The sequence below is a fragment of the Hoplias malabaricus genome, chromosome 11 (assembly GCF_029633855.1).
Source record: "Hoplias malabaricus isolate fHopMal1 chromosome 11, fHopMal1.hap1, whole genome shotgun sequence".
Lineage (NCBI taxonomy): Eukaryota > Metazoa > Chordata > Actinopteri > Characiformes > Erythrinidae > Hoplias > Hoplias malabaricus.
In genome coordinates, this window is record NC_089810.1 from 13,052,204 (window position 1) to 13,070,835 (window position 18,632).

Consider the following 18,632-nt stretch of genomic DNA (forward strand, 5'->3'; position numbering starts at 1 on the left):
GCTCAGGCTTAGGGTAATGCGTTCTGCCGCTGTGCTGAGCCATAGCAGACATTGTCCTCATTTACAGCATGCTAACCCATATATTTGTCAGCTAACAGGGACACTGGATGAGTTACAGCTACTGTAAAAAGCAACTGATGTATATCTGAGGGAGAGAAGATGGGGAATATAAACCCAGTCTAGGAAAGATCATTTGTTTACTGTGGACTTGTGTCTGAGTGTCTGATTCGTGACATTGTGGGATCTTCACTTTGGTGTGTGTGTGTATTCTAAATGTCTGTACATGTGTGTGCGGTTCAGTGGCCTTGGGATGTTGCTTGGTTAGGGGATCATCAGTTGATAGATCATGACACTTCATATTTCATCTCAGGCCTCTACAGGACATTCATGCTGACACACACACTCTCTCAAAGCATCTAGGGGATTTGCTTGTCAGTTGAACAATGACTCAAATTGCACGGCTTGTATTTGCAGATTAACCGTTTTAGCCCATGGTAAACACCAATTATGTAGCCAAGAACCAGAGGAGTGAAAAATTCTGAAACCCTAACTATGTAAAATTGATGCACTCGTACATTTAGGATGGTTGCCAGGGAGCAAGCCAATATATTGCTTATGAGCAACATAATTGTATTATACATTTAGGCTTATGCTAACATCTAGTTGTTTTATACATATAAGACTTTCTGTAAGAATTAATGAACAAATGTTCACTGTAGCATCAGTAGGAAATCAGCACCAAAAAAATGGTGACCATTCATATGTATTATTTTGTTACATTTATTGCACAAAACACATTATTTTACATAGAATTGGTATATGCTCAGCTGCAATTTATGTGATATCAGGTATCCTGTCCATGTATAATTGCATATTTTATCTGCTGATGTTCTTAGTCTTTGGGTTTTTTATGAAGTATGTTCTCAACCAAGTTTTAAACTCTCTATTTTCTGTTTTGTTTTCTGTAGGCCAGCTCATGACATTAGTCTGGAGGAGTTTGATGATGAAGATCTGTCAGAGATCACTGATGACTGTGGCATTGGCCTCAACTACGACTCTGACCCTTATGAAAAGGTAACGGATCAACTCTATTCTGTTTCATTCAGTTCAGCTTATTGTGTCCCTCAATGGCAAAGGGAAGGTCACAGAACTCTGACCAGGCCGACATCTGTTCTCCTCTAAAACACCAATAAATTAGATATTTTAGTGTTTACAGGTTATTTACTGTTAACTGTGTGGTTCATAATTGAACTATAATGGGTTAAATCAATTTTGCTTGAGTAGCATATGTTAGTGCTATATGTATGCTTTTCTGTTTACTGTGTGTAGCTGTGTTCTGCATCACATTTGTTTCTCAGTCAGGGTAATTTACATCTTAATACACTCTTCAGATAAAGCTTCCGAATGTGTGTGTCAGTCCTGGAGAGGGCAGGAAAGGGCAACAGTATGTGTGGAAGCTCAGTGAATGTGCGTAATTTGATTAGCTATAGTGGGTTGAATTGTACTGATCATTATCTGATAGCAAACCCATTAATTTCCTTGAGAGCCCATTGAGCAAATAATGTGCTAAACATTGTTTTACCTGTAACAACACATCCACACATAAAATGAATATGTTTACTGTATTTAAGGGTAAGGATTTGTGTTGGTTGTTTAAATTTATCTGCCCAATAATGTTAGCTTGCTCACGGTTTCTTGTCTGTGTGTGTGTGTGTGTAGTTTTAGCTAGGGGTTGTAAATGTTTTATTGCAGTGGCTGTGTGCCATGGCTGCAGTGGAGAAGGCTGGTGACCCAATGAAGTCTGCTGCTAATGCCTTCTCTTCTCTTCTCTTCTCTTCCCTTCTTTTCTCTTCCTGTTCAGGGCTATTGGATGAATTAGTATGTTTAAAATATAGCTTACTCTGTTTCCTCTCACTACGAATGGGGCTAATTGGGTCTGTTTTGACGGTTGGTGTACAGATTCTGAACAAATTAAAATTAATTATTGTTAAAGCACATCTTTGTTTAGAGCTTCAAAATATTTGGAATTATACTTTGTTGGATTTTTACACATCAAAATAAATGTTACAATTTAAAATTGAGAAATTACATTTAAGGTGAAGAGTGGTAAAAAGGTAGATGTCTTTTTTGTTTCAGACTTAAAGCATGAAATCAAAAGGTGTTCATAATGGACAGCACAACCAAGGATAGAGTGTCTGCTTTTATGCAACGTTTTTATAACGTTCTGAAGATGTTTCCTCATAGTTTGCTTGATTTACAGTCTGTGTGGGTGCTTAAAAATGGGTCTACTGTGTTTATGAAGCCTCAGTGTTTGTAAGTGGTTAAAAGACATGGGATTTTAGACAACAAATAGACCTCCAAACGTTAAAAAACCTTGAACCTAGATGGGAATATTGCTCTATTCCTGCTCCATAGGTAAGTAATATTGACTTATTTTTGCTGTAGATGGAACTGACACTAAATTTTGTAGACTGTTAACTGCATGAAAATAAAAACCAAGACTGAAAGCGGTGCAAAACTTAACTAAACAAACAAAATGTGTTTCTTTGGTAATTTAAACAGTGAATAAAACTTACAGCCATATATACACAACAGCTGTTTTTCCCCTCATACATGCCATCCCACCTCAAAGGACGCAGGGCTTCTGAATGTAAACAAACGAGAGAACATTGTTTCCTCACAATTGTAGACATTGCCTTTAAGTGAAATGATTCAGTCTCCTGGCTGCTCCAGCTTTGGGATTAATGCTACAGTGCAATGGCCTAACCCCTGTGCCTGTTCACCAAACAGCAAATCAAATAAGTAGCCACAATCAAAAAAATTATCTGTCTCCTTTGATTTGCTGTTTGGTTGGTATATACAGTTTGTCATTACTGATATTAGAGGAAATCTAAAGGCTGCAATCTCTTTCAGCATACCCCCTAACACACACACACACACACACACACACATATATATATACAAAAAAATCTGCTGCGTACCTGATATAAATTCTGCAGTTACAGGCCAAAGTATTCACAGTTCACTTCAGCTTTTACCCCACTGTGTAGTTATGTTTTACTGATTCGTTTAGCTTCAGCTTTTACATTAAAAACTTTAATCAGACACAGTTAAATGTGTGCTGAAACAAGTTCAAGGTACATATGTACCTTGGAATGGGGACTGGGCTGGCTGTAAATGGCTTAAAGTAATTGTAAAATAATTTGCTATTGTGATTACACTGGTGTGATTTTTAATGATGTATATTCAGCATCTGAATAAGCAGTCACGATTGATTTGGGGACATTCTGTTTGTTATTAAATACTACATTTAATCTGGAATTTGTATTGGCCTTTATAAATTGTTAAAATGTTAGCGTTAGTGATGCATTTACAGTTTTTACAATGTATATTTTACAATGAATATTTACAATGTATTGTTGATATGCAAAATGCAGTGAAAATATACTTGAATAAATGATTATTTCTAGACCCCTTTGTTTTTGACATAGGCCATCTTAATCTCTTGATCTAAACCCAACTGAAAACCTGTGGATTTAGCTAAAGAGACAAGACCTAGGATCCTAGACGATCAAAAGACATTCTCTGTGTAGGAGTAAATTCAGATTGTTTGCTCTGTGTTCTCCACTACTCATCATCAATCACTACAGCACGTCTAGGGCTGCAAGATACATCGTTTCAGCAGCATCGTCATCATCTGCAGATGTTCTATGTTCACATAGTTGCATTTATCCGTATTGCTCCATCAATTGTTTAATTGAGAAACAGAAAAGAAAGATGGACTCTACAGACTCTGAACAGAGCATACGAGTGGACGGGAGGCAGGCGGAAATGCAAATCCAGAGAATATCTGAGATAGAGAGGACCTGGACAGACTCTGCAGACAAACTGAAGTACTGCAGTGCTGAATGAATAAGACCACGCTTGCTGTTTTATTTAAATAATTGTATAAAGCACAGGTAGATTATATCTGCCCAGTATCGTTTACTTTGCTCCAATATTGACCCACAGCATTGGTTGCTGTTTGACATACATTTTGTGAACACTTTCTGTGATAGAATCATGTAAACCTATGTTTGTGATTTTCCCATCTTTCATGTGTGTGTAACTTTGTGCTGAGCATTATTGTCATGCTAACCAATGGGTCAAAGGTCAGCCTTAACAGGGGTTGAAGTCATTGTAACACATTTTAAAACATTTAGTAATGTCAGACTCAGCTGGCGCAGACTCAGTAACCCACTTACTTCTGCAACAAGCTTGTTACAATTACAAGTCTATTCTTTGTTCCCCCTTGACTTCTGTCAGTGCTTTCATGATTTATTCAATCAGTGTGTCATACCTTCTGTGCTCCTAACTGAACATAATGGTTCAAATATATTTTAGTTAGAGAAACCCATGAGCAGAGCATTTGTTGGTAAATCTCAGGCTGCTTAATAAGATCAATTAGGTGTGTTAGTGAGTAATTCTGCTTTTTAAGGTGTGTACTTTGGTTGAATAAGCTTTGCAAAGTTTAATCTCTGGTATAATTAGTTTCCATATAAGATTTTTAGGTTTTTATAGTCATAAAAACCTCTGCCCGGACTGCCCTCAGAGAGAGAGAGAAAAAGAGAGACGGAGAGAAAGATTCCTGATGTTGTAAACATTTTGCTCCATATTCTGACATAAATAGAATGCTCCACGTGTTACATAGAAACTCACATCTAAGTCAAAATGCACACTTTCTGGGCCGTGTGCATGTGCATCTACAAGCAGGAACAGAGACATGGAATGGACCTTCCTGTGTGATAAAGGCAGCAGACTAAGTAGGTAAAAAGAGGCACAGGATCTAGGATACGCTGACTTTGTTGTAGGTTTTTTTTTTTTTTCCCTCACAGAATGTCACTATTCTGTGCAGCCTGGGAGGGGCAGTGGGTAAAAATATTAATTTGAGTGAACAATTTAACATTTGTGCTCACATTTTCTTTAATTAATGGGACTGATTATGCAATTCATGTTCACATTTTTTCTAATTCATGGGCTCGAGAGAACTAATTTATTCACTGGGTTTAAGCAAGCTGCCTTTTGCCAAAACTCCTTAAAAAAACACACACATTGTGGATGATTTATTTCATTTCTAAGTTGACACGTGAATCTGTACCTTATATATTCTTTCTGATAGTATCAAAACTTGTTTTGTTGTCATTCTCCTCTGTGTTATGCGTTTCAAGATACTTATGTAGAAACACACATTTGTAGATGACTCCGAAACGTTTTGCTGGCTTTTTCTGGAGCCATCATCCCATTTTTCTCCAACTCAAGCATTCTGCTGTGTTTTTATCCTTTTTATTCTATCTTCCTTATTAAAAAAAGCAGGAGAGATCTGCAGTCGCCTAGACACAGTATTCAGTCCCTTACTTAATTTTGCAAGAGCAGTAAGGAAACATTCAGCTGTGCATGTCTAGCCTGCTGAATACTTTTAAAAGTGATACATTTAATTGTAAGAAAAAAAAAACTCTAATACATTCAGGCAAAAAATCATCCTGTGACCCCTGCCACCTTGTGACCCACAGAGGGGTTGCGACCCCCATTTTAAGAACCACTGTACTAGGGTATTGATAGACACAGTTTGCATGCGCTCAAACTGATATTTCCATGGTAATAAAGTAATTCTTCTGCAGAACATTTTTTATTGCAGTGGGGTCTTAAAAAACCGAAATATGCAGCAGTGCTGTGTAAAACTGTGTGATGGTTCATATCAGCTACTAGTACACAACCTCTGTTCCCCCACTGCATGTGTGTCTGTTTATGTACGTTTATTTAATCTCCTTGTAGGTTTAATCTTTATTCCTCATTTGGATGATTTTTGAGAGTAGAATTGTCCAAAGCAAAAAGGTTGTATCTGTATATATATCTTATTATTGTCAAAATTAGCATGTTTTTTACTTATGTGTTAACAAAAAAATGGTTAGTAGCATATTACATTTTCTATTAGTGTTAATGCTTATTTCACGCTTGTATCTCCTAAAAACCCACAGTAGTGACTACCTCACAGAAGATGGCATGCCTCACGTTTAAATACAGCTCTCTTGACAAAAAAAGGTTATGCTCAACTACTGCCATTCTATGAATTATTTATCATTAAAAGTAACACTACATAATATTTTTACCTTAAAATGATTTGTTTGTAATGATATCTCCACACTTGTGAATGACTGTGATGCTCCTCCAACCTGTAACAGGGAGAATAACACTTCTCATGCTCACTGGGGCTATGCAACTTCAGAATCATGGGGAATAGATCCCTCTGGAGAGCCTTTACAACACATATCGCACAGATATCGTACATATCGCACTCACTACATGAAGAATCTACAAGGGTTGGACAATTAAACTGAAACACCTGTCATTTTAGATCACGATAATATATTAGTATGGTGTAGGGCCTACTTTTACGGCCAATACAGCGTCAATTTGTCTTGGGAATGACATATACAAGTCCTGCACAGTGGTCAGAGGTATTTTAAGCCATTCTTCTTGCAGGATAGTGGCCAGGTCACTACGTGATGCTGGTGGAGGAAAACGTTTCCTGACACGCTCCTCCAAAACACCCCAATAATAGTAATAATCTGGTGACTGTGCAGGCCATGGGAGAATTTCAACTTCACTTTCATGTTCATCAAACCTTTCTTTCACCAGTCTTGCTGTGTGTATTGGTGCATTGTCGTCCTGATACACGGCACCACCTTCAGGATACAATGTTTGAACCATTGGATGCACATGGTCTTACTGGTGCAATGTGCAATTAATGAAGATTGGCCACCAGGCTGGTCCAATTTAGCCATGAAACCTCCCACACTACAATGACAGGTGTTTGTTTCATTTTCTAACCTCTGTATGTACGGTTTTCCCGGTATGCACATTATAGCAGAAAATCTGGTAAAGTGCTTTTCTGTAGATGCTGTGCGGTTATAATTGCCAAACCCAAGCTTGCAACACAAACTTGTTTTCTTGACGACAAAGTGTTATACTGATTTTGAGAGTTGACTGAGTGCCAGTTGTAGCACCTGCTAACTTTAGCTCGACTAGCACACTGGTTAGCATTGGAAATTGATTCTGGTAATATGTGCTTTTCTGTCAGTTGATGAGTGGTTAATACACATTTTATGTGTGTAATAACACGGTCCAGTGTGTATTATGAGCAATAAATAGTTTTAATTATGTAGTCTGCATCATTTTTTTTTAGATTAAACATATTTTAGGCTCAACAAGCTTTCTAAATAATTTGGATACTTCTGTGTGTGTGTGTGTGTGTGTGTGTGTGTGTGTGTATTTCACAATTGTACTCAGACTTCACTAGACCAGACTTCAATCGAAAAAAAACTCTGAATATTATAATTGTTTACAGTATATTGTTTAATATTTGAAAATTAATTAAGCTTAATCTCTAATTTCTAGTGCTTTTTTACATTAAACTGTATATTTATTTTTAATGTGTCCATTATTTTTTTTATCTTATTCCTGTCTTCTGGTCTTTTCTCTGCTTTCAATCTCCAACTCTGTCTTGTATGCCACCCGTATTGAGAGGGCGAATTCATTCATGAGTCCTGCTGTGGGTTCAGCTCTGTCAGCAGTAATAGTTTTGCTGGCGTAAGGCTGACTCTGCCTCTTGGCAGATCAGTGGACACAGGTCTGGTCAGGGTGAGGCCTCGTCCTTGGAAATATGAGAAGTCTTCAGAACAATTCTTGCACAGATACACAGAGTATTGGGCATTTTGTGATATCTTTTTTCTCATTTTTTCTGCTCTGTCTGATGTGTGAGTAGTTGATGGTGATTGGCCTGCTAGATTGCTGGTTGTTACAGTTATTGATCTCGTCATGGAACTGTATTGATTAGGGATTTGGGTCCTGCACTGCTGTTGTTGAAAAGGCTGTGGGTATCAGAGGCACTAAGGGACTCTCGTTCACTCATAACGAAACTGCATTGTGATCCTGCATATTCAGAAATGAGCATTTTCTGTCATAAACATCAGAGTAGCACTAAATAAACTCCTTGTTTGAATTGAGTTTATAAGTGTATGATATTTAAAATTACAACATAAAGGCAATATAGACAATAGATTCTTGCAAACAATTGGCAGGTAACTCACTGTACATTTGGTCTGTGGAAACCTGAGATACTTTATTATTGATTTATTCCTTCTCTTACATCTGTCCTTTTCTCGTTTTAGATTCATGTCACATCTATATTAAATTTATTTATGAACCAACTTTGGATTTTGTCTCTATTACAATGTGAACCGAATCAGACTTTCATTTAATTTGTGTGATTTATACTGAAATACTTACAAATAAAATATACTTCTCCTTTTTTCATGGAATAGAATGGGACATAAACCATCCTCAGATATGAAGAACAATCCCATGTCCAAATCATTTAGCCCTTCTGATGTTAGAGCATGTTGGTAAAGCCTATGATTATTTAGTTTAAGGGTGTACTAATGCCCAGACCCCTCTCCCATGTCTCAGAACTATACTAAGTGATTAATGCCTCTAATCATGCAAAGTGGCACAGAAGCATTTGTTCATAGCAAGATAAAGAGGTTAGGTTTTCATTTCTGTAATGTCACTATGTCCTCAGTTGTCCCTCATGGTTTATCAGGCTTTATGGGAAACCGGATATCAGGATTTATAAGAATGTTTTGCTGTCCAAAAAATTGTATTCTAATTCTACTCTGGGTTTCCCTATATCTTTAAGATCTGAGTCATATTCTGCGTGAAGAGGCTTACAGTTAGGACTGAGGTGTCAAAGATATCTTACCTGTTTCCTAAACTGAAAATGATATATTTGACCCATTTGATGTAAACTAAGTACATATTTATTTATGTTCATACTTCATATTCATCCATCCATTATCTGTAACCGCTTATCCAATTTAGGGTCGCGGGGGGGTCCAGAGCCTACCTGGAATCATCGGGCGCAAGGCAGGAATACACCCTGGAGGGGACGCCAGTCCTTCACAGGGCAACACAGACACACACACATTCACACCTACGGACACTTTCAAGTCGCCAATTCTCCTGCAAAGTGTGTTTTTTTGGACTGTGGGAGGAAACCGGAGCACCCGGAGGAAACCCACGCGGACACGGGGAGAACACACCAACTCCTCACAGTCAGTCACCCGGAGCGGGAATCGAACCCACAACCTCCAGGCCCCTGGAGCTGTGTGACTGCGACACTACCTGCTGTGCCACCGTGCCGCCCATACTTCATATTTCCACTCTATATTAGTCCTGTCATAATGTAAAAATGTCCATAGTTGTTTTTTTCACAATTGTACATATGTTACATCATGCAGAATGCAAATGAGATGTTCTCATTATAGCTGGGGGAATGCAAATAGAAATCAAAACATCCCTTTACTCTTAGGAAAAGACAATTTCTCATTCATGACTGTTGCAGTAACAACTTTAGGAGGCAGTGATGAGTAATTTTTTGTTTATTTAAGCTGCTCTTGAGCTGTGCCTAGAGTGCCGTCTTTTATTTAGCAATTAATCATCAGCTAAAACTGGATGCCTGTGACAGCCCTACTTCAGCACTAGATAACTATTTAAAGCCTTGTTTGGCTAATGCTAAATTGTATTTTTATATTTTTCTCTTTCGCAGGCTTGGTTTGTTTTGATACATTGAGTTTGAAAGCTTAGGTTAAGATTGCTGACCTGCTGTCAATAAATCAGTCAATAAAATGCTTTCGGAAAGTTTGCTTTAGTTGAAAACCACATATTATTAATATAAACCTCTCTCTTTAGGACTCCCTCATTCTGGAGAAGAATGATTTCCACCACCCTGTGTGTTCATTCCAAGATGACTTCCAAGAATTTGAGATGATCGATGATGAAGATGAGGATGATGATGAAGAGGAAGAAGGAGAGGCAGATCCCGATGCTCCGCCCTCTCCCTCAGCATCTCCCCCTCCCTCTCCTACTTTAGGTTCCCTTAAAAGCCGTCCCACAACTCTAAATCTGACCACCACAGTTTCGCAGGTACACATACACTCACACTGCGGCCATATTGCAGTACAAATAAGAGTTTATATTTAAATTGAAGCAAAATTGCCTAGAAGTTTGCATACTTTAGACAGTAATCTCTGTCATTCTTTGATTTCCCAGGACTCCTTGAACAACAACAGTAGCGTATCTCCACGAAAGTCTAGCTGGCAGGATTCACTACGCAATCCCACTTCACAGGGTGACTATTGCTAGCACTTGTCTTTGCAAAGCTGCTATTAGCTGACAGGAGCTTAACAGGACAGGCAATTTACCATTTTTTTCCTTTTCTGTGCTTTTCAGCTGTACTTTATATACAGTCTGATTACTAATAATGTCTGCCCTGATTACATTCATTGCCATTAGCTACATAACTAAAGTAAGGTCCACTCATAAATGGCTTTTTTTTTTGGAATATTCTTAGTAGTTGTTTTTCAGGCATGTCCAGATAAAAATAATAAACACAACATCCAGTCTCAAAATATACTCATGAGTGAAGAAGATGCTTTAAGCTCTTCCCCTTCAAAAAAAAATACAAACAAACAAAAAAAAAACCTTGCTCTCTTGTTTGCTGTAGGCCGTTTATCTCCAACGCATACTTGCCTTGAGGATGGTACCCATGTAACTGGCACATGCCCAGGGGCTCCTGGCACCACAGTCTCGGCCAAAGGTACTCCCCAAAACCCACCTGGGCATTGTGGTCTCAATCAGTCGCCTGGCAGGCCACTGCTGTACGACTTTGAGGGCAACAGACGTGAGCGGCCCGAATACGGTAAAAAATGTCTGACGCTGTTTCTAGGGGCCCATTAACATACAGCCATAACTGTGAATGTGAAGTTGTCAACTTCAATCAGTTTTCAACTTGAAAACATCATCATCATCTTCATTTTACGTATAAAATATTTTAAAACATTAACTAACTATAAAATATTGGGAACATAAATACACGCTGCACTAAAATATCTTTGCAAGTAAATATAAATCTAGTCAATATATCTAACCTTTCTGATTTTAAGAGATGTTTTCAAATTTTATCATTGGTACGTGTCTCTTTTTATTAAGAGTTTCTTTCTCATACTGTCCCATTCACATGGGAAATCGTTTTATTTTAGTTAAACTTTATTTCTAGTAACATACTTTTATGAACAGAACCGTATATGCCAATAGTATAAGTCCAGTTGAACCGTTTAAAAATAGTCTTACAGCCTTTTTAAGAGTGTAGATGTTACTCTTATCTGTCACTGTGAAAAAAACACTTTTTTCCTTTGCTTTCCCTTCTTTTCTAATCCCATTCTCTCTTTTTTTCTGTTTCCTTCTGTCTCTTTTTCCACGTACTTTAACAAGGTTCCTTTGGTCAGCATAACTCCTCTGGTGGCCCTGAGGTCACTGAGATAAAGTCTACTGTTGAAGGAACTCTTGAGGAACAAGTACCCTCAGGAGATGACTGTGTTTCCCAGTGCTCCGACACTGAGGTTGACCACGACCTCAACGGCCATGCCAAACACCGACTGTGCCGCCCCAGACCCAACGACACATACACCATCACTACAGAAACTGCTGATGACCAAGAACTGGAGAATGATCTTACTCTAGATGGCACCAGTAAGTGCCTCTCCTCTACTGCACCACTTGGCAATGAGGCAGAGACCCCATTGTCAGATGTGGAGCTGGATAAAGAGTTTGAGATCGACTTCCTCAGCAAGGAGAACTATGATCTGTCCTGTAAGGAGCCTGATGGCTCATCCTATGTGGAGTTTCCGAGTATCGAACCTGCAGAGTCAGCGTCTGTCTCCAGCAATATGTCATCCATTCAATCTAATGTTAATGCAGGAGATGAGACTCTTGAGGTGCCTGAGAATGACCAGGCTGCTGCTATGAATGACACATCATCTCCATCCTCCGACCCTGGCATCGCTGACATGAATGCCAAGCGCTTTGCAGAGTCAGACCAGCACAGTGATGACCTCAGTTCTCCTGGATCTGACTCTGATATTGAGGGCGAACTGGAGGCAGCATTTGCCTGTGGTGGGCCGCTGGTCAGTAATATGATTTCATCTATTTCAGAGACGGAGCTGGATCTGACTAGTGAGTCTAGCAGTGGAAGGTCCTCACATCTGACCAATTCCATTGAGGAAGCCAGCTCACCAACCTCTGACCCAGAGCTGGACCAAGAGCTTGATGCTGAGCAGGACAGTGGCATTGTGGGCCTGAAGACGTCTCTTCTTCTAGGCCAGCCCGAGCCCATTAAACAGGACCATTCTCCATCGATGGAGGATAGTCCTGATATTCAACCTCTAGATGATGGACAGGCATTGATGGGGCTGCAGAATGTAGATGATGAACAGGGTTATGAGCACCAAGCTGACCCTGATGAGACTCTGCCGCCTGCTGTGCCGTGTGAAGACCATGCATCCCAGCAACTGCTGTTGAAGATTGAGCCAGATCACAGCCTGGAGAGCTTTAAACGGTCATTCTACCTCCCTGTTGGGCCCAGGCTCATGCCCTCAGTGGACGATTATGACGGGAACAGTGAGGGAGACTCTGAATCAGAGTCAGAAGATGAGCTTAGTGAGAACTCAGATTCACCATGGTTACTCAGCAACCTGGTAAACAGGATGATCTCAGAAGGATCCTATCCAATCAGCTGCCCAGAGGAATGCCTCAAGCGCTCAGCATCCATCTCAGACACTATCTCACCCTCATCTGACTTGGAGACAGATACCTTTAATGAGAGTGAAATCTGTAAGACGCAAGCAGAGACAGCTGAGAAAGGCTGCCTGGAGCAGCTAACTGAAGACTCAGAGGTGAAAATAGAGAGAGATGAAGAAGACAGGAATGAGGAATGTGAATCGGGGGAGGAGCAGGAAGACGGCAAGGGAATCGGCTCTTGTCTGTACATGAGCAACCCTACAAATGACACCATCACGCCTGTCTTCTTAGAGAGGTGTCAGCCCAAGAACACAAATGGAGATGGCTCTACATGTCAGAGATCACTGAAAAACCAGCAGAATGAGGAAGACGAGGAGCCAAATAATGATTTGATGATGGAGAGGATAAAGGACCTGGACTCACCCAGTTTAACCGAAAGCATCATCAGTGACAAGGATGAGGGACGGGAGACAAGGGTGGACCCTCTTTCCCTAGAAAAAATCACAGAGGTCAAGAATAGTCTGACACTCGACATACCCACAGCTCAGACCAATCGCTGCTTCAGCCTCACCTACTCCACTGACAATGATGAAGATGACCAGGAAGCCTCACCATTCCTAGAGGGCCTTCAAAAGGCTCTCTCACCTTATGGAAATGACACATACCTAGACAGTTCTCCACCTATCGATGAGAGTGTTCGAGAACTGCAAAGCACTTTTGAGTCTGTGGGAAGCAAACCGGTAGATGACTCCTTGGCGTACGACTCAATGAAATACACTCTAGTGGTGGATGAGAATACTACACTGGAACTAGTGAGTCTGAAGCGCTGCACCTCGGTTCTTAGCAATGACAGTGATGGGCTGTCCACCGTTTGTGATGAAGAGGCAGCCGACGAAGAAGACGTGTATGAACAAAACCAGACAATAGGAGGAATGCGGACAGATCTGTTGTTAAGCTCTTCATCCGAGGAAGACTCCTCGCCTGAGGCAGACCTACCATTCTCCAAGAAGTTCCTCAATGTGTTCGTCAACAGCACATCACGATCCTCCAGTGAGTGATCTGTCCACACAGAGATGCATGCACTTTTATTTTACAGAAAAGTCACTGTCTAAGGAGAAACATGTATGTCAGTTTTTGTGGATTTTTTAGTTTGCTACATTATTTGAAGCTGTTCTTCACATTGTGTGACAATTTTTCATGATAAATGGACAAATAGAAAGGTTCATCCGACACTATAAACCTCCGTAATGCAGCTACGTAGCCGAGTATAATCTGAGCCACCAAGTTTAGCAAGTCAAGCTAACATTAACTAACACCAACTAAAACAGGCGAAGTAAGTGTACTTACCCTGTTTACCTCCATGTTACAGAGGCTCTTGAACACCTTTCCTTGGTTTCCTTACATGCCCATATTGTTGGAAAAGCACCAGTGAAATGAGCACTACAGATAACGGAGTGAGCGGGTGGTCCTTTCCAAAGTACCCGTTTAAAGTTGACAAATTTAGTCAATTTTCTGGATATTTTGGGATCTTTGGGCCATTTGTGCACAGATGTCCCACTGTACATTGAATGATTGCAGCCAAAAACAACACACCTTTTCGTCATTTTGCATTAAATTAAGTGCAACTTCTAGAGTTGTTGTCCACCATCTACGTCACAGGCAAGACGCCTATTAGAGTTTCTGAACACCGTTGGGGGGACCAACGGTCTTTTAAACCTTATTCCTTGAATTAGTAAGAAATAACATGTTTTCTGACTATCAATAAACACAAGTTAGGAACTCAACTTCCACTATATTTATTTGTTTGACACTTTCATATAGCTGGTGCTTAGCCTTTACGAAGGTTTTCCCCATTCTGCTGTAAATGGCTTTTTTGATGATACGCATTCTTCTATGGACAGCAATGAAATATAAATTCAGCAGTTGTAGTACCTTTTTTGAAATCTAGTAAAATGTAGGTCAGGCCCAAACAGCAGTTCAAAGGCTCTGAATACTAATCAACATCCCCAAACCAATACTCAAATAGTTTTTCCAAAATCACATGTGACTTATTTTTACTCATTTGTCTGACAGATATTACATATTCTGCTATTTTTGGCAGCATTTCAGTTCACACCCACTGTGCTAGACAATTATTGCGTCTCAGAATTCCAGTCACATTTTATAGAGTGAAGTGTTTTTTCGGATGAAGTGTTAATTATTTAAATGTGATAATCTTTTTGGTGTGCTAGTGGCAGAGCAGAGGCTGCATCAGGTTAATATTCTACTCTTCTTAGATAGCAGTGTTATAAACTTGAGATGAATGAATTACAGTGAAAAAATCTGCTGTTACACAGTTTATAAAAAAAGAAAGAATATCTGATATTTCACGTGAAGTAGTTATAAAACAGTCAGAGGCAGTGTGGATTTAACGCACAAAATAAAAAGAACACTATGCTTAATTCTACAAAATGGTTCCTTTATTTATTATACAAAAACTTAAAGGGCTCACTTTTGGGTTTAACTTTAAGTGTTTCTTCCTGACAGCCCTGTGACATGAGGCAGATATTGCTCTGAAATATCCCAAGTTAAATTCAGACTGGTTCCAAAGCTGTCCTTCTGACCTAAACAATACAAAACAAAGCTTTCCCACACAAAATAAAGAACTTTATATATCACAGAAGTACTTCAGAATACATATTATTTAGGCCAGCAGAAAATAAGTTATGTTTTATGCAATCCCTCAGAGAACAGCTCGTAAACTTTCTACAAACCGATTTCTGGACAAAGGCTCATTAGGGGTATTAAATAACTATTGTCGGTGGTTGTAGCAGCCATATAAATTATGCAATTATCTGAAGGCTTTGAAGCTGCACTAAAAGAAGTAGGTAACATAAAATGTTTAGGTGTATGTTAGATGGTTTGCTTTTTAGACTTGCTGGATACAGCCACATGCATGTTGTCACTACCACATCCTAATGCATGGTGACACCGACTCATTTTTCAGTGACCTGCGATTTGTTTGTGTTTTAGGCACAGAGTCATTTGGATTGTTCTCCTGCACTATAAATGGAGAAGAGAGAGACCAGACTCATAGAGCGGTCTTCAGGTGAGTTCAACCACTTTCATGTGGCTATTAAAAAAGCAAGTAGCAGGAAAATGGCAGAAGCCAAAGGCCTCAGTGACAGTAAGTTGATTTTCAGTTTCTGCTGAATGCTGTCCAGTCTGAAACTCCTTCATAATGCCAGGCCATTTCTACTTTACATATTGACTTTTACTCTTGCAGGTTTATCCCACGTCATGCAGATGAACTGGAACTAGATGTTGATGACCCGCTCTATGTTGAAGAAGAGGAGGATGACTACTGGTACCGTGGCTACAACATGCGCACAGGGGCTAGAGGCATCTTCCCTGCCTACTATGCTCACGAAGTCATTGGGCAAACCAAAGAGCTGATGGGTGAGACCCAGAGCAGTCTTCCGTTAAAGCTGCAATTTGGGATTAAAATCTAGAATTTTTTTTTTTTTTTTTTTTTTAGGTGCTGTAGTACTCTGAATATCAGCAGTGTATTACTGAATATCATTGATTTGACAGAACTGATGGGTTTGTTTTGTAGTTTTGTTCAGCCACATGTAGGCAAACAGCCAACTCCCATGTGTCTAAATAAAGTGTTTTTGTAAGTAATGTTATAGAAGTTGCTTGTATGATAATGCATATTTATTTTTTTAAGATAAAACTTGTTTTACTGTTTTTTCTAGTCTTTAAACCAGGAAATCCTGCTCTGGAAATTACTGCAGCACAGTCCATTTAACACATCCAGCAAGGCTTGTGCTGGCTTGCCACTGTAGTCTAATTTTTGTAGTGTATACTGAATTTTGCCAGCATGGATAGTACACGTTCCTGTTTGTCATGGTGGTAATATTTAGTATCACACAATCAGTCAGGAATCCCTAACTGTTTGTTTCTATAGCAATGAAGAGAAACCCAGCCTGGATGGAGAGTTTCACTGTGCAATTTCTGGGCTCGGTGGAGGTGCCCTATCACCAAGGCAACGGCATTCTGTGTGCTGCTATGCAGAAGGTGTTGTAAAAAGGAAACTCTTCGCACTATTAAATATCTCCTTACCTGAGATATTACTCAATAACCATTGATAGTGTCAGACAGCTAAGTTGTGTGTCTTTGTCTTTGTGTTCCAGATTGCCATATCAAGAAAGAGGACGGTGCATCTTCGTCCTCCGTCCCTCTGTGAACTGGAAATTAGCTTACAGGGAGTCAAATTGATCATGAGCTTGGATGATGAGTATGACCTCTCAGAAGAGGTGAGAGAGTAATGGGGGTGAGAATGGGGAGGAGGCAAGGAGGGGACGACAGGGGTTATGGGAGGAGTTAAAGAAAAGGAATGGGGAGGAGGCAAGGAGGGGGAGTTTCTTACCTTCTCAAGAAGTGCACGCCACAGAGGGAGAGAGTGAAATATAATATTAAATAAGATATGCTAACAGGACATGGTGACGGTGCATGTTGCTTTTACTGTGTGTAATACCCCTCCTTTCTCTGCTGTTACAGTTCGACAGATGTAGTCACTTCTTTCAGATGAAGAACATCTCCTTCTGTGGATGTCACCCCAAAAACAACTGGTAGAAATAAAGTCTTTATTAAATCTTCAACAAGCACTTTTAATATAGTTTGAGATTATGAACATATCAAATGAAGCCAAGCTTATTCACAAAATAAGTGCTAACCCAAGTTTTTCATTTTTTCACCTTTGTTCTTCAGTTACTTTGGCTTTATCACTAAGCACCCAATGCTGAACAGGTTTGCTTGTCACGTATTCGTCTCTCAGGAGTCGATGAGGCGTGTGGCTGAGTGCGTTGGGTGAGTTGGACGGTTCAAATGTTCTCTTGAAACATTCCTGCAGCACATTAGACAAGGACAGAAAGAAAGTTTAGGGCAAGTTTTGAAATTTAGTACTTTCCCTAAGAGTGATGAAATTAATCAATGTTCCCGAGCCATAATTATCATTCCAAATTCTGCATTTTTTTATACTAAAAATATAATATTATTAAATAAATAAATAAATATATATATATATATATATATATATATATATATATATATATATATATATATATAGGTAGTGTCACACAGCTCCAGGGACCTGGAGGTTGTGAGTTCGCTCCGGGTGACTGTCTGTGAGGAGTTTGGTGTGTTCTCCCTGTGTCTGTGTGGGTTTCCTCAAAAAAAGTGTCTGTAGGTGTGAGTGTGTGAGTGAATGTGTGTGTCTGTGTTGCCCTGTGAAGGACTGGCGCCCCCTCCAGGGTGTATTCCCTGCCTTGCGCCCAATGATTCCAGGTAGGCTCTGGTCCCACCGCGACCCTGAATTGGATAAGCGAATACAGATAATGAATGAATTAATGAATGTTTCATTTTCATTTGGTAAAACATCTGACAGATCAAAATTTAAATCGTTTAAATTAATTTCATTAGTTATAATACATATTTAAGTTATAAATATAGTGATCATTAGGAATGGGTATTACAGTGAAGTGAGTAAGACCAAAAGATGATAGTTGAGTGGAAAAAGAACATGAACTGAGGGACAGTCTTGGAAAGTGTTTTGCAGAGATAAAGGGATTAAAATGGTGAAATGGTAGAGGAAGAATAAAGGGATGGATGAGAGGATGCTAATGAGACTGGTGGCTCTGTACTCCATCACAGACCTATGAAGCTTTCTGCATTGTAAATAATTAAAGATCCCTCTGAATCCCTGAACACTGGCAATGGACACAGAAGATGAGTTATGACCCCTCATCATCACCTCGAGACATACAGCCCTGTCACATTAACATGATCTCATTTACAGACAGATCACTTACTCTCAGAGTCCAGAAAGGAAATAGGAATTTTGAGTCTTAGTTGCATTTGTCGAGAAGCAACATGTTTTTTCTAGTGTAAAAATATGTTCTCATACATCTCAAACATTG

General features: G+C 39.5%; 1 protein-coding gene across 3 annotated transcripts in view; it reads left to right on the forward strand.

The window, feature by feature from the left end:
* Positions 1-18,632, forward strand: part of mapk8ip2 (mitogen-activated protein kinase 8 interacting protein 2) — a 47,991-nt gene that overhangs the window by 25,906 nt on the left and 3,453 nt on the right. The window contains exons 2-12 of one of the 3 annotated variants that reach the window (XM_066685724.1): positions 969-1,074; positions 9,787-10,020; positions 10,147-10,225; positions 10,601-10,693; positions 11,368-13,722; positions 15,685-15,760; positions 15,938-16,110; positions 16,622-16,731; positions 16,848-16,970; positions 17,215-17,285; positions 17,425-17,523. In XM_066685724.1, coding sequence (XP_066541821.1) covers positions 969-1,074; positions 9,787-10,020; positions 10,147-10,225; positions 10,601-10,693; positions 11,368-13,722; positions 15,685-15,760; positions 15,938-16,110; positions 16,622-16,731; positions 16,848-16,970; positions 17,215-17,285; positions 17,425-17,523 — 3,519 coding nt within the window. Of the gene's footprint in view, positions 1-968; positions 1,075-9,786; positions 10,021-10,146; positions 10,226-10,600; positions 10,796-11,367; positions 13,723-15,684; positions 15,761-15,937; positions 16,111-16,621; positions 16,732-16,847; positions 16,971-17,214; positions 17,286-17,424; positions 17,524-18,632 lie in introns of all 3 variants that reach the window. The other 2 variants (XM_066685723.1, XM_066685725.1) reach the window with 2 other exon arrangements.